This window comes from Lipophrys pholis, assembly GCF_963383615.2.
Source record: "Lipophrys pholis genome assembly, chromosome: 22".
In the NCBI taxonomy this organism is placed as follows: Eukaryota; Metazoa; Chordata; class Actinopteri; order Blenniiformes; family Blenniidae; genus Lipophrys; species Lipophrys pholis.
In genome coordinates this window covers 371,111-387,165 of record NC_137644.1, presented here as the reverse complement: position 1 = coordinate 387,165, position 16,055 = coordinate 371,111, and the positions used below count along the sequence as shown (strand labels likewise).

General features: G+C 47.3%; 1 protein-coding gene across 2 annotated transcripts in view; it reads right to left on the bottom strand.

Moving 5' to 3' along the window:
* Positions 1-409: 409 nt before the first annotated feature.
* The window catches only part of tmcc3 (transmembrane and coiled-coil domain family 3), a 92,626-nt gene continuing 76,980 nt past the window's right edge, over positions 410-16,055 (bottom strand). Inside the window, exons 3-5 of one of the 2 annotated variants that reach the window (XM_080492080.1) lie at positions 5,695-6,476; positions 3,000-3,135; positions 410-2,804 (exon numbers count right to left, since the gene is read on the bottom strand). In XM_080492080.1, coding sequence (XP_080348206.1) covers positions 2,499-2,804; positions 3,000-3,135; positions 5,695-6,476 — 1,224 coding nt within the window. In that variant the 3' untranslated portion in view covers positions 410-2,498. The remainder of the gene's footprint in view (positions 2,805-2,999; positions 3,136-5,694; positions 6,477-16,055) is intronic. The other variant, XM_080492079.1, reaches the window with a different exon arrangement.

The following is a 16,055-nucleotide window of genomic DNA, read 5'->3' as shown; positions in this document are numbered from 1 at the left end:
AATACATAAAACCGTGTTCCCCAAAAGGTCAAAGTGTTCCCTGATAAACCACAGTAATGCAGGCAAACAAAGTTCCACATTCAGACGCGGTGTAAAAACAAGCAGGTGTGTGGAGGAAAATGAAGATGGAGCGCGAGGCGGCGGCAGGTGGACCCTGCTGCTCCAGGAGGCGGAGTCACAGCCAGTAATCGCTCCTGAGAGGCGGAGCTCCAGCAGGTTCCCTTTAAGGATCAGGACTGTTTCCACAGTGCGGTGTGAGCGCCTGTCGTCAGAATCTCCCGGTGAGCACATGAGAGGAGCTGCTTGTCTTTTATCGGCAGGCAGCTCTCAGGAAAGCCCTTCGCTCACTGGACTGCGACAGACGGCAGAGTTCAGGAAGGAGTTTACAAAACATCTGGAAACATATTCTGTGGTTTGTTTGGGTTATTTACGCAGGGTCTCAAAAAATTGGAGATACAAACTCCAAACTCATATGTCAGAGATGAAAAGCACAACTTCAGCTTCGTCTACATTCTGCTTCAAGTCTGAGGACAGAATGATTCCTGGACTGAGAATCCAGCAATCACATCTGGACGGTCAACAACTCTCAGCAATCAAACAACTGTTGGACCTCATTTATACGTCTGCTGCAAAACAGTCGCAAGTGTCAAATAATTTAATTTGTCAATTGTCACGTGAAACTCAAGCGAGCATCAAGAGAATATAAAGCAAGCAACAAATGACTGATGCCAGTTTGGAGTTTTAACCACAGTGGTGGCCTGAAGGCTTCTCTGCTGGGCGGAGACAAAGATCAGAATCAGACTGATGTTGATCATATTTGGTCCATCAATACTTCTTCAATAATTCCAAACTGTCTGCTTCCTCTCATAGTTTCTCCCCTGACTGCTGCTTCCAGACTGAACTTCCATATTAAAGCTTTGACCCAATCACAATCCAGCCATCAGCTGTTGCCGGGTAAAGAAATCTGCCTGAGGCCTTCAGGTTCAGTTCTGCAGGCGTCTGCAGTGGAAAACAAGAGTCGATCGCTGCTGCTTCAACCAATCAGATTTAGATATTCACGACTCAGGACCTTCTAGAAGGCCGAGGGTGACGTCAGCATATTCCAGCCCTCTGAGTGGATGGTCAGAGTTCACTCTCCAGCTAGCTGACTGCATCTGGAGCAGCTGCAAGAACAAAATATATATTGGTTGATTTAATAGAGGTTTGATCAACCTACAATGACTGAAGGAGAAGATAAAGAGATTTGGTGGCAGATTTATTGTCAAACATTTTTAAGAAGGACTTTTCCTGGAGGTCATTGAACGCACCGCAGCACTATGAGCATGGAGGTCTGGTGTAATTTACCAGTGCTCACTACAACTTCCTTGGTTGGCAGGATTCAGGATTATGTTATTTGTCATTATATTATTTTTAAGACCATGGAAAGCTGACGTCTGTCTCCGTCCTCGACCCCCAGAAGTTTTGGGAAAATCAGCCGCTTCTTTTATGCAGCAGAAGGTGAGACTGAACTCTGATTGTTTTCATCAGTAAAGGTATTTATTCTGGCTACACGAGTATCTATCTGTAATACAAAGGCTCTTTATACTGCATTTCTGCATGGTAACATGGTTTTGGTAGCCATAAAAAGTTCTTGAGGGTGGATTGAGTCAGACCTGCACCGGTGAAGGCTGAGGTCTGAAATGCACGGCCGCCACGGATTACCACAAACCAAAGTGAAGGGTCGTCTGCAAATCTGGAGAGAATCTTGTTGGGATGTTGAGCGACTGTTTGGCTTTATCTAATTCAGCATGTTGAACCAGTGAGGACCGGATCTCCAGTAAGTAATGTAGAAATCTTAAGAATCTCAAGTCACCATCATACAAATCTTGAGTATCAAAGGGGCAGTGGTGGGCGAGAGGTTAGAGAAGCAGACTTGGGATAAGGCGTTGGCAGGTATGAATCCCACAGTTGACCGTGGCTCCCTGAGCATGACCCTTGACCCCCGTCAGCTCTCTGGAGCGTTGGAATGTGGCTGCATTCTGCCTAGAATCGTGAAACCATCGAGCAATTGCTGTACCAAACGTAAGTGAATGTGGAGGGAGTTAAGTGAATCTTGAGCGAAGGTCGTGAAAGAATTGTGTTGAACATGGAATTAATCTGGAGGGAGTTCCTCCTTAATCTGCTGTGAACTCACTGAGTCCTGAAGGAATAAATCCTGAGTGAGACCTCAGCAATAGTGAGACGACTGTATGACTTTCCTGCAACAAAGAACCACTTCAGTGACTCCAAGTTGAAACTGTTTCTACTTGTCCACATCTTTGCTTCCTGAACACGCCCCGAGTGGTGGCAGCAGGGGGGGGGGGCAGCAGGGGGGGCCTCAGGTGGCCAGAGTCTCAGCCGCTCCGTGCTGACTGCACTTCATGTTGGGATTCCTGTGGACGTCTCTGCTGCGGCTGTAAGGCTACGTGAAGACAGTCTCAGGAGACGAGCCTGAAGCGATCCGCCCGCAGAGTCCGGGGTCAGTGTGGGAGGAGCAGGCGCTCCAGTGCACACTGCAGGTGCTCCCAGTTCTTCCACAGCAGCGCCAGCACCGACACGCCCACGCAGGTGAGCGCCAGGTGCAGGCGGCTGCGCAGCAGCGGCGCCGTGAACTTGGCGGCGGTGGACACACACACCAGGATGACGGTAACGATGGCCAGCATGATGTTGATGCACTTTCCCAGCAGCACTTTGGCGTCTGTGTTTTCCAGCTGCACCGTCTGCTGCTGCTGCTGCTGCAGCAGCTCCAGCTTCGACACGCGCGTCTGACACGACTCCAGCACCTCCTACACACACACACACACACACACACACACACACACACACACACACACACACACACACACACACACACAGTGAGCCTGACACCTGCTTCACATGTGAATCAGCAGCATTGGAAACGAACTGTTTTAGTAATTTTCCGCTCTAATCCCAGAACCTCTGCAGGGATTAAAGGGTTAAAACACTGTTGTTTGTTTCACCTGAATGTCTCTGGCCCTCTCGTAGGCCTGGTAGGCCACCTTCTCCTCGATGCTGGCCAGCTCCTGCTTCAGGTTGCTGGTCTCATGCTGGTGCAGCTCTGTCAGGTCGTTCAGCTGATCCTCCAGACGCTCATACCTGACAGACAGGACGCCAGTGAGCAAGGCAGCGAGCCGAGGACACGTAATTATGAGTGTGTTTATGAGTGTATGTGTGTTCACAGCACAGCAGCATGTCCGTCTTCCTGCTCAAACGTTTCACCTTGTTTGACTTAGCAGCAGTGTGGAGGGTTTGAGCTCTGCTGTCTCCTTCTAAATAATCAATCAATCAGTTAATGATCAAACTGTAAAAGCTGACGGAGCCATGATCTGATCATTAAAGCAGCTGCAGAAGAAAGTACAGAATGAATCTCATGTTTACTGCAGATCAACTGTTTTCTTTACAAATTGATCTCCACGTCCTTTATTTGTCTCTGTCAGAAATCCACGTAACCATTCCGATGTGGTTCTGCAGCTCCGCTGGAGGCACTGGAAGGTTCCATTCTCCAGTCAGGCGGCATCGTGTCGGGGCTGTTTGCTCGAAAAAGATTACGTTGGAAATTCTTTTGCATTTTTATTTCGTTATCTTTTCATTGGTTTTGCCCACGAAATGTGGTGGTGATGTTTTTAAATGTATTTATTGGTTTGTATAAATTTCACCAAATTTTCACCAAAACTGAAATTTTCATGGAGGATTTGTCGTGATCAAGGATCCATTACATTTTCAGACACAGCAGCTCCTGGAGAGGACACATATGTCCTCCATTGTGGAAACACTGGAGGTCCGCGGTGGGCCGTCAGTTCCTGTTGCTGTTAGCCGCCTGCTAGCACGCTGCTGACTCCGCTCCATTAGCCACCTGTTAGCACGATGCTGACTCCGCTCCAATAGCCGCCTGTTAGCACGCTGCTAGCTCCACTCCATTAGCCGCCTGCTAGCACGCTGCTGACTCCGCTCCATTAGCCGCCTGCTAGCACACTGCTGACTCCGCTCCATTAGCCACCTGTTAGCACGCTGCTGACTCCGCTCCATTAGCCGCCTGTTAGCACGCTGCTAGCTCCACTCCATTAGCCGCCTGCTAGCATGCTGCTGACTCCGCTCCATTAGCCGCCTGCTAGCATGCTGCTGACTCCGCTCTATTAGCCGCCTGTTAGCACACTGCTAGCTCCGCTCCATTAGCCGCCTGCTAGCATGCTGCTAACTAGCGTTCAATTAGTGTGTTAATGTGCAGTATACACTTTGTTCAGTGTGTTAATGTGCAGTACACACTTTGTTTAGTGTGTTAATGTGCAGTACACACTTTGTTTAGTGTGTTAATGTGCAGTACACACTTTGTTTAGTGTGTTAATGTGCAGTACACACTTTGTTTAGTGTGTTAATGTGCAGTACACTCTTTGTTTAGTGTGTTAATGTGCAGTACACACTTTGTTTAGTGTGTTAATGTGCAGTACACACTTTGTTTAGTGTGTTAATGTGCAGTACACACTTTGTTTAGTGTGTTAATGTGCAGTACACACTTTGTTTAGTGTGTTAATGTGCAGTACACACTTTGTTCAGTGTGTTAATGTGTTGTACTGCGCTGTAATTCATGTGAAATGGGTTCAGTCAATAAATTGTGAGTTTCTTCAGTGAGACAGATGTCGTAATATATCGAAGACTAAACTTCCAGCGATAAACTGAGCAGAATCACTGTATTGTGATAATACTGTTATCGTGGGCAAACAGGTTACTGGCTATACTCAGCCGTAGTAATGGTTATAATAATAATATCAATAATAATATAGGAATCCAGTAAGTATAATACAATAATAAAAACTGTCTGTCTGTCTGTCTGTGAAAATTGCTTGAGAATTGTGTGATTTAGCTTTAACAGTGAACTCACGTCATTCCTCTATAGAAGTACTGCGCTGCAGGAGCGATTGCAACCTGTCCAAGATGGCCGCCCTGTAAACGCCACCGCTCTAGTGGGCGGCAGCAGTGGATGAGGCGTCTCCTCTTTATTATGTCTATGCATTAGACGCCTGCTGGCATGCTGCTAACTCCGCTGCTAACTCCGCTCCATTAGCCGCCTGCTAGCACTCTGCTAGCTCTGCTCCATTAGCCACCTGCTGGCACTCTGCTAACTCCGCTCCATTAGCCGCCTGCTAGCACGCTTCTAGCTCTGCTCCATTAGCCACCTGCTACCACGCTTCTAGCTCTGCTCCATTAGCCGCGTGCTAGCATGCTTCTAGCTCTGCTCCATTAGCCGCCTGCTAGCAGACTGCTCACTCCGCTCTGCAGCTCACAGCTAACATCTGGGTTGTGCAAGTATCCAGAAACACCAGTGTGAGCGCACTGACTCGGGTAGTGGTTTATCTTTGTGGCCCAGGGTTAGGGTTAGAGTTAGGGTTTCACACAGTGATGTTGCTAGCTGACAGGCTAGTTAGCATCAATTTGAGCTAACATGCTAGCGATGTTAACTAGGTTCCACAAAGAAATGTGGTGTTGGTGAAAGTTTGTGTTCTACCGAGTGTAGCTCTAGTTTGGAAAGTCCAGATTTTAATGTGAAGTCAGGACTTTGTGAGACAGTGTGCCGTGTGGCGGTAGGCTAGCTCATGATCACTTTGAAGACTGAAAGATATATATTTAAAAAAGACCTTTTGACCCTTGGCTTGTGCTCACCTGTACCTCTCCTCCTGCATCACCTGTGTGAAGTAGCTGTAGTCTCGTTTGAACTGTGTGTTCATGGTCTCCATGTCGTCGGCCAGCTGTGTCTGCGCCTCCCGGATCTCTCGCACCATGTCCAGGATCTCCACCAGCCGGCCGCCGGACTCCGACCGGCCCAGCCCCCCCGAGCCGGCACCCGAGCCGCCGGCCAGGTTCCCGTTGGAGTCGGCGGAGGCGGACGTGCCTGTGGAGCACTCGTCGTCGCTCTGGTACTTGGTGGGCTTGGCGATGGTGGTGGCGCTGCCGCTCAGGCCCCGGGCGCCGGCCTCCACCTGCAGCCCCGAGCCCGCCTCCATGGAGCTCTTCAGATGGGCGATATTGTCGGCACTCCCGAACTTGTTCCTGATGAGGTTGGCGATCCCCAGTGACTTGTTGAAGAAGAAGGGTGGCGACAGCGACACGCCGGGCCCGATGGTCTTCACCTTGTCCAGCGCCGGGTGTCGGCCCGTGGCGCTAATGTCCCGCAGGCTGCCCTCCTTGCTGTGTGTCCCGGACTCCTTGCCGCCGCCGTCCTTGTGGCTGTGCTTGCCGTTGGTCTCACTGTCCTTCATGCGCCGGTGGTACTGCTCCAGCTTCCTCTGCAGCCGAGCGATGCTGTGCGCCGACTTCTGGTTCTTCTTCTCGAACACCTGACGGATCCGCGACACCTGCTGCTTGTCGGCGTTGTTAACCAGCTTCAGGTACTCCGCCACGTTCTGGTCCCGAGCCGTCTGCTCCACCTTGATCTGCTCCGTCACCTGAAGACACCAAAGGACATGAAGGAAGGGAGCAGTGGTTAGCACCGTTTACAGCCAGGTCAGGGTCTGAAGGGTTCTCTGCAGGCCGAAGACAAACATCTGAGTCACAGACTGAAGTTAATTCTATTTTGTCCATGAATACTTCTTAAATAGTTCCAGGTGTTCTGTCCCTTTCCTCTCATAGCTCCTCCCCCGGCTGCTGTTTCCAGACAGGTAGTTAATTGCTAAAGAAATCTTCCTGAATTCTGCAGGCGTCAGCAGCACTAAATAAGAGTCGATCACTAATCAGATTGTGAGTTGGCGACTCCGGGCCTGCCAGCAGGGGTCCGGTGACGTCATAGTATTCCAGCCCTCTGATTGGCTCGCCAGAGTTTCCTCTCCAGCGCTAGCTAACTGCAAAAATATAGTTGTGTTGATTTAACAGCGGTTTTGTCAACCAACAATGGCTGAAGAAGATAAACAGATTTGGTTGTAGTTTATGGTCAAAACCATTTTGAAGATGGAGTTCTCAAGAAGTCCCTGAATGCAGCACAGCTGGGCGGTCTGGGGCAGCTTACTTGTGTTCACTACAACTTCCAGGATTCTGGATTAAATTATTCACCAGCCACAGACCAGATATCAAGTCCACGAAAAGCTGAGGTTTGTTTTCCTCTTTGACCCCCAGAAGTTTCTGGAATAGCAGCTGGTTTTTAGGGAATTTTTCTTCATTAGTAAAGGTACTTATTCTGGCTACACGAGTATCTATCACTATGATGCAATGGCTCTTTAAGCTGCATCTCTGCACAATAACCTATTTTATGCATTATTACATATGTAATTTTGTCGGGTTTTTTTGTAGTAGTAATAGTTTATTCGGTAACAACAAAGAAAAAAGACCGAAGGGTTTAGGCTGAAGTTCAACTTATTTCTAACTCTGGACATAATACAAGTAAAGCTTCTGCAATTGAAGTAACCGAACCAAGAACAACAACAAAAACTTTCATTTCCTTTGCCACTGCTGAGAAACCAAACATAAGGGACACAGGGACTTTGACTCTCGTCCTTCCTGCGCTCCAGATTTAGCTTCTGAATGTTTGAAGTGTTTCCGCTGTTTTGAAGTTTTCGTCCAGGCTGTCCCAAAGACGAACGTCTCTTACAGAAACACCTCGACTGTCTTATTTGTTCTTGACTTATTGTGAAGAGAAAACCCAGAAACCCCTGAGCCTGTATCGACTCTCTATGTTGGAATAACTTCTAGATATGAGGTGGAAGATTATAATTATTTCCCCATATTTCCATACCATAACTCAGATATGAAAGAATGAAGGAGTTTTATAATAAACTGAATGAATTAGATTTAGTACTAATCTGATTTTACACATTATGCCAATATTTTTTGCTAATTTTGACTTCAGGATATTTATATGCGGCTTCCAACTGAACTTCTCATCAAAAGTAATTCCTAAAAAAATCTTTACATGCACTTGTTGAATTTGTTTACCATTAATTTTCATTATTAATTTTAATAATTGAGCTTACAGGCGTGTTGCTAACGGAGGGATACCACTGATGACCAGAGGGGGCAGTGTAGAGCAGTACAGCTCAGAGAAAGGAATAAAGAAGAGAAGAGAACTTAGAAGACAACAGGAGTAAAGATGCCTTTGAGCAAAGCGTGTGTGAACGTGTGACATGACCTGTCCTGGACATCAGGGCGACGTCGCTTCAGATGATCCGTGCAAACAGTTCACAAACGTCTTGACAAGCTTTGTCGAAAACAAAAGTGATCCCCACAGACCAGATCTAAATACTAGTTACACAAATACTTATTTCAGCAGTTTTCAACCCGTGTCATTGATGTTTGGATGAAAGAAGTTGTCCCTATGAAACGATCAACATGCACTGCCCCCTACTGGATGTACTGCTTCACAACAACACCAACAGAAGAGATGCATGATGTTTGAAACAAACATGCATGTCTGGACTTTTCTTTATGGTTAAGTAAATTAAAGTTTGCCTGTTAAGAGCTGATGTCTTGGATTGAACAAAGTTTTTACAGATAAAAATGTCATTGAATTTCAAATCACCATTAGAGCAGGCAAAATAACAAAAACACTGGATTTTCTCTTATCTAGATAACTTCAGGATTAACTCTGGTTTTCTCTTATCTAGGTAACTTCAGGATTAACTCTGGTTTTCTCTTCTCTAGGTAACTTCAGGATTAACTCTGGTTTTCTCTTATCTAGGTAACTTCAGGATTAACTGGTTTTCTCTTCTCCAGGTAACTTCAGGATTAACTCTGGTTTTCTCTTATCTAGGTAACTTCAGGATTAACTCTGGTTTTCCGTACTAAGACGCTGGTTCAGTTCTTCCCAGGATAAATCACCATGGTAACTAACTCTGAATGTCTAACCTGCTCTGGAGCAGGATATGTTCTGGATAAGATCACAGTGAGTGTAAAGCTCCACCTCCTGACCAATCAGGTCTCTTGGAAAATGCCCCGCCCATTCTTAAATGACGGTGATTGGTGGGCGGGTTCAGCTCTGAGCTGCAGCGGAGAGGAGAGGAGAAAGTATCTAGAACATCTGGTCACTGAGGCTCTGAAGGAGGTTCTTGTTCTTGTTCTTGTTCTCGTTCTTGACTTGTTCCCAGTCTGTTTGGCTCCAGGAGGGTTGATCTGAAATAATGAGCCTAATAATAATGCTCACACTGACAGAACTGCAGAACCATGAATTAATGGAAGCAGAACTTCTCCTGTCGTCACGGTGATGAATTAATATTCCAACAGGAAACACACTCACACGGAGGAACCTCCTCCTCAGAACCTCCTCCTCAGAACCAGTGGAGGTAAAATGTAAAGTAAAAGAAGAGCAGTGAGGAAGCTCTGCCTGGAACCGTTCTGCTGGAATAAAGTGAAAGTGACTCCGGTTCTATTGTCCCATGAATTAATCTGCTCTAATCTCACCAAGTCAGCATTAACAAGTCAGGAAGGTTCTGGTTCTGGCTGCAGCAGCAGTGTTGCTCTGAGCTGCTGGATGGGTTGGAATTCTTCATAATCTCAGAGATTAACTGCTGCTCTATGGTAAAGTCAGCTGCTCTGCAGGCTTTCTCCCTCTGTGATTGGTCACATGCTGCAAGCTCCGCCCCTTTCAGGTGAACGCTCTGATCCTGGAGGGAAACTCTGGTTGAACTAGTGAGGTGATAACCTGCTTCCTGTTAATGCTGATCAGGATCCAGAATGTCTGGGTTAGTTAATCCAGGTAACAGAGATATCCTGGTATGTTAATCCAGGTAACAGAGATATCCTGGTATGTTAATCCAGGAAGCAGAGATCCTGGATATGTTGATCATGGTTCATAGTACCTCAAGTGTTCACAGATAAAACTCAACATTAAATAAGACTAATAGGATTCCCCACAGGGATCTGTGTTGTTGTCAGTATGCAGCTTATTAAAAGCTTCCAGTGGAACTCCACCTCCTTCTGAGCTCCACCTAAATGTGTTGTGGAGTTTATTTGTTTTTTTCTTGTCTTTGTCTTATAACTTGCTTTCCATTCAGGAGGGTAGGGTCGAGGGTCTGTTTTCCTATAACTTTTGCTGATATCTGTCAGCTCTGAACTGCTCCTTACTCTCACTTTTGCCCCATCGGCTGTTTTTCTTTTAGAGATTCTTTTAACTCCTCTTGTCTTTAAGTCTGTCTGTTTGGTTACACTGGAAAAAAACTAAACTAGAGCTACACTCGGTAGATCGCAGACCCTGAACAAGCAGGATCACTGAACAAGCAGGACCAGGTTTATCTCAAATAACTAAACCAGAGATAAGAACAGAAGTGCCAGAATGACACTCCAAGTGAAAGAAGCTGAGATCATGGAAACATGCTTAGATGTTCAAAGTTTTCAGGAAAAGGAGGAGGGGTACAGAATACTGGTGGATAACCTCTGTGCAGAGATTAATCGCCTTGTAGAAAATAATATCCAACAAAAAGAAGCGAACCTCCAGATTGAAGTGGAGCCGGCTCAAGAGGACCCCAGAGAGAGGCCCAGACTGTTAGAGGAGATCCATGAACTTCTCTCTGGAGCTGCAGGATGCCCTGGAAAAAGAAGATTCTCTGATTGAACAGAACGAGCCAGAAAGAACGAGAGCATCTGAAAACGTTTCTGGAAAGAAAAGACGTAAAGCGTAAGCGTAAATAACAACTTGTTGGAACAAGTGGAAGAACTGCAGGAACAAATGCCTGTCCTCCATATTGAGAATATGATGCTCTCAGCCAATGTGTCTGACCTTGAAGAGCTGAACAAGAGGAAAGACGGAGAGTTTGAGACTGTAAAAGAAGAATTGTTGATGCTAAAGCATCAGGTAAAAGATGCCACAGCAGACCGAGCCAATATCGAAAATAATCGTTAAGAAAAAATCTCTGTGAGCTCCAGGAAAATGACTCTGAATGAACACCGTGACACCACTGCCATGGAGCTGGGCCCAGCTCAAGGTCCGAGAGACGGAGCAAAGGAGGAAATTGAAGACTTGAATTGAAGTGTTCAGCAGGAGCAGGACGACTTCCTGCAGACTGGAAGGACGAGCTGATTGCAAAACAATTCCAGCAGATTTCTCACAAGAATAAGCTGCTGGTCGAGCTTCACATCCACAACACGCGGTTAAAGAAAAGCCTGAAGGAACTTAAAAACCATCTGATGAACCAGCAGGAGGACGAGGTCCTTGGTCCAGATCTCAGGACTGAGTGTGGAACGTGGGAGACTCCCCCCGCTGCAGCCCAGTCCACCTCTGGTTTCCATCGCTGGATTCAGTGTTTCAGGTCACGAAGGAAAGCAGGTTGGAGTCTTGATTTCTAAAGCAGCTGCAGAGCTGAGGAAGACATAAAGAATCAAGTGCTTACCAGTGGGGGAGGGGAACCGGAGGACAACCAAGTTTGTTTCTGACTTTATTCCCAAGTCGCTGGGGGAAGATGCTTTAACCAGCCGGTCGTCGCTTTATGTTATATCTGTGTGGACGACTGTTGATCGACAAAACACTGCGAAAGCTCAGGAAGAATCGAACCCAAACCGAAAGTCATTCTCGGTTTTAACAGAAGAATTTTCAACAAGATCATTTTTTTCTTTAAATTTAACTCTCTTGGGTGAACAGTTACTTATTGGGCAGGAAACCATTTGTGATTCTGGGACTTTGGGACTCCTCCTCCTCGTGCCTGAACGCAGGTTCAAGGTTACACAGGGTTGTCCAAAACTAAATAGTGAGTCCAAGACTATGTCTGCGCTACATAAATGACATCAGCCATCACGGTCAAGCCTTAGCGGGGAGGACGTGTGCAGATGGACCCAAGCGCAGACTCACAGAGTTCCATAAAAACCAAGTTTATTGTACAAAAGTCCAGGGAACACAAGGAAGCAGGAGCGACAAGTGACCAGACGACCAGACCAGCTGACCCAGACGACAGGGGGAGAGGGAGGACATAGGTGGAAGTCATAACGAGACCATAACGGGAGAAGACCATTGGTTAATTGGAAACGTGAGGTGAGACACACAGGGGCAGACAGACACAGAGACCTGACAGAATCCCCCCTTCAAGGACCAACACCTGATGGCCCAAAGACAAGAAACAGGGGGAGGAGCTAGAGTCTGGGGACTTGGGATAGAAGGCATGGAGGCCAAGGGACTCGGGACAGACGGGACTGGGACTCACAGGAATAACAGGACTGGGACTCACAGGAATAACAGGACTGGGACTCGGGGGAACACAGGAAACAACGAACACTATGAACACAGGAAACTATGAACACAGGAAACAATGAACACTATGAACACAGGAAACAACGAACACTATGAACACAGGAAACTATGAACACAGGAAACAACGAACACTATGAACACAGGAAACTATGAACACAGGAAACAACGAACACTATGAACACAGGAAACTATGAACACAGGAAACAACGAACACTATGAACACAGGAAACTATGAACACAGGAAACTATGAACACAGGAAACAACGAACACTATGAACACAGGAAACTATGAACACAGGAAACAACGAACACTATGAACACAGGAAACAACGAACACTATGAACACAGGAAACAACGAACACTATGAACACAGGAAACTATGAACACAGAAAACTATGAACACAGGAAACAACGAACACTATGAACACAGGAAACTACGAACACAGGAAACTACGAACACAGGAAACAACGAACACTATGAACACAGGAAACTACGAACACAGGAAACTATGGAACTCAGGGAAACCACTGCTTGAGGAGCCAGGGCAGGAGGAGCGACATCTGTCCCTCTCTCTGGCAACAGGCGGGCTCGCCATCCAGTCCACAGAGGAATTTCGACTGCCCCCACTGCACAGCTGTTGTGGACACTGTCAGGGCCAGGAAGTCTCCTGGGGCTCCCCAGATAATCAGAGAGGCGGCTGACTGAACGGGAACTGGCTGGTCAGGGCCCAGCCACACGGGGGACGGCCGGACAGGAAATGGCTGGACAAGGCCCCTGCATACTCCCTTTTAGGACCCATAAGAACAAGTAGAAAGTTCAGCAGTGATGTCAGCCAGCTGCCAAAGAAAAAGCTTTTTCAGCAGGACTGTTCATACTTGATAAGAAGCTGACAAACTCGTAGGCCACGCCCCTCACAGCAGGCCACGCCCCCTCACAGCAGCCACAACTGCACAGTTTATTTCTGTCCTCCAGTGCTTTCAGAAACACATTTCTCTGAACTGTTTCAGTAATAAAAGAGAGTTTGTGTCAGAGCGCCATGCTGGTTGGTTTTCACTGCAGGAGCTGACAGCTCTGAGTGATGCGTTCAGGTGCATCATGTAAACCTGCCCTCTGACATGTTAACGAGCTGCAGGGTTCAGGTGCAGTAGTGATGTTACAAGCTAAATATGATTAAAATATGACTGATAGTCATTAGTGAACTGGAACACGTGAGCAGCACGGCAGAGCAGAAGTTTCAGCAGAGCAGCTCCTACACAGTTCAGCCAGGACAGTTGGAACAGCTGAAACTAAATTGTTCGTCCAGAAGGAGCTGGAAGAAGACATGAGGTCAATTTGTTCAGCAGGACCTGCACTGCCCAACTTTCTTCTTCTTATGGGATCTTATGGGAGTATGCAGGGGCCTTTAGTCATGTTGAACTTCAATTCTGACAATCCAGCCGCCGGCCAACCACAGAACAAGGCGCATGGAAGAGCGTCCGCCTCGCCGCGGAGCCTAGCCGCCTAGCCGCTGGGTCCCGGCAACCCGGTAGTCGGTACCAGATCTGTCCGCGCTAACAAATCTGTCCGGGGCGGGGCTCACCCGCGCCTGCCGATGACGACGCATTATGATTGGCTGTGATGACGTTTGACATTATTACTGGCAGCAAGTTTCTCCCATCACATTGTTAATAAGTTAAGAAGCTAACGTTAGCGTTCACAGATAGCTTTCCACGAAGCTACGAAGCTAATGTGGCTGTGTGAGGCGAAAAGGACACTATGAGTGGTTTTATGCCTCTGAATCAACCAATCAATCAATCAATCAATCAATCAACTTTATTGTCATTGCAACAAGTACAACAAAATTTCTTTGAAGCTTGGAGAAAAGAGAGACGAGAGGTGAGGAGAAAAACAAAGCAGATTCTAAACTGCTCTATAAGGTAGTACAGTGTGGAATTAGGGAAAAAAACCACCTCAGCACATTTAAAGCATCAACACAGATTACAAGATATCTCCAAGACAAAGCACATGTGGGCATGGGGGGGGGGTCAGGTTGCAGCCAGCCACTGGGTTAGGTTGGTGGAGCTCACAGCCTCCACCTGCCTCTGTGTGGGAGGAGGGGAGGGGCCAACAGAGGTGGTGAAGCAGAACTGTTGCTTCTCTCTGCAGTGTCAGTCCAGCGTCTGGCGTCATGAGACGACCTTGATAGTCCTGGTCAGAGACAAGTTCCCAGGGGGACGGGTGTGAGGAGACATCAAGGAAGGACAGAGCCTCCGTTATAACATCCACCTCCAGGAGAAATAGAAAAACAGTCCAGCCTTCAGCATCTGGACGTCGGAGGGAATCTGAATGTAGATCAGATTTATTTTGGGTCAGGACGTCTTCGTCTTTCTCTCGTCCTTCAGTCTCTGGTCTCCATGCTGCTCCAAATCTGTGGCCATTTAAGCGTTCCAGCAGAGCTCTGCAATTCTCCAAGTTGGTTTGCATTCCTCGTAAATGTTCAAGAGTCACGTCTTGTGTACTCTTGAGTTGGTTTATCACATGAGTCTGAGCGTTCAAAGTCCTGCTGTCCCTCAGGGACGATTGGCAGCCGTCCCAATGCAGCTGCCAGCTGCCTTCTCCACTTGGTGATAGATCAGGAACCCAGCAGCTCCAATCAGCAGCAGACCTGTTATCATCAATCCAATTATGGAGAGGTCTTCCACGTCCTCCATGGAAAGCATGGACAGACACACGATCCTCCAGCTGTCCCAGGAGTCCAGCCTGTATCCACCAGCAAACGTCCTATCAGGACATGTGGGCTCTCCATTGCCCGATCGTCTTGTTGAAAAACATTTGGTTGATTACATTGAGAGACCAGCTGATCAATTCTAAGGTTCCGGTTCGGATATAGCAGTGTAAAGAGAGGTTCTAGTTAGATTCTGACATGAGACAGAATAAGACAGGAACAGCAAGCACGGAAGACGAGGGAGGAGAGGAGAGAGAAGCCTTTACTGAGGGCAGGAATCAGAATGTCCCAAAGCAGCAGTGCTCTGTCTGGTAGAACTTCAGGAGAGTGTAGAGACTGGAGGTGTCTGGTAGAACTTCAGGAGAGTGTAGAGACTGGAGGTGTCTGGTTTAACTTCAGGAGGGTGTAGAGGCTGAAGGTGTCTGGTTTAACTTCAGGAGAGTGTAGAGACTGAAGGTGTCTGGTAGAACTTCAGGAGAGTGTAGAGACTGGAGGTGTCTGGTAGAACTTCAGGAGAGTGTAGAGACTGAAGGTGTCTGGTAGAACTTCAGGAGAGTGTAGAGACTGAAGGTGTCTGGTAGAACTTCAGGAGAGACTGAAGGTGTCTGGTAGAACTTCAGGAGAGTGTAGAGACTGGAGGTGTCTGGTAGAACTTCAGGAGAGTCTAGAGACTAGAGGTGTCTGGTAGAACTTCAGGAGAGTGTAGAGACTGGAGGTGTCTGGTAGAACTTCAGGAGAGTCTAGAGACTAGAGGTGTCTGGTAGAACTTCAGGAGAGACTGAAGGTGTCTGGTAGAACTTCAGGAGAGTGTAGAGACTGGAGGTGTCTGGTAGAACTTCAGGAGAGTCTAGAGACTAGAGGTGTCTGGTAGAACTTCAGGAGAGACTGAAGGTGTCTGGTAGAACTTCAGGAGAGTGTAGAGACTGGAGGTGTCTGGTAGAACTTCAGTAGAGACTGGAGGTGTCTGGTAGAACTTCAGGAGAGTGTAGAGACTGGAGGTGTCTGGTAGAACTTCAGGAGAGTGTAGAGACTGGAGGTGTCTGGTAGAACTTCAGTAGAGACTGGAGGTGTCTGGTAGAACTTCAGGAGAGTGTAGAGACTGGAGGTGTCTGGTAGAACTTCGTCTGATAATTATGAAGTTTCCTTTTTTGCCCCTC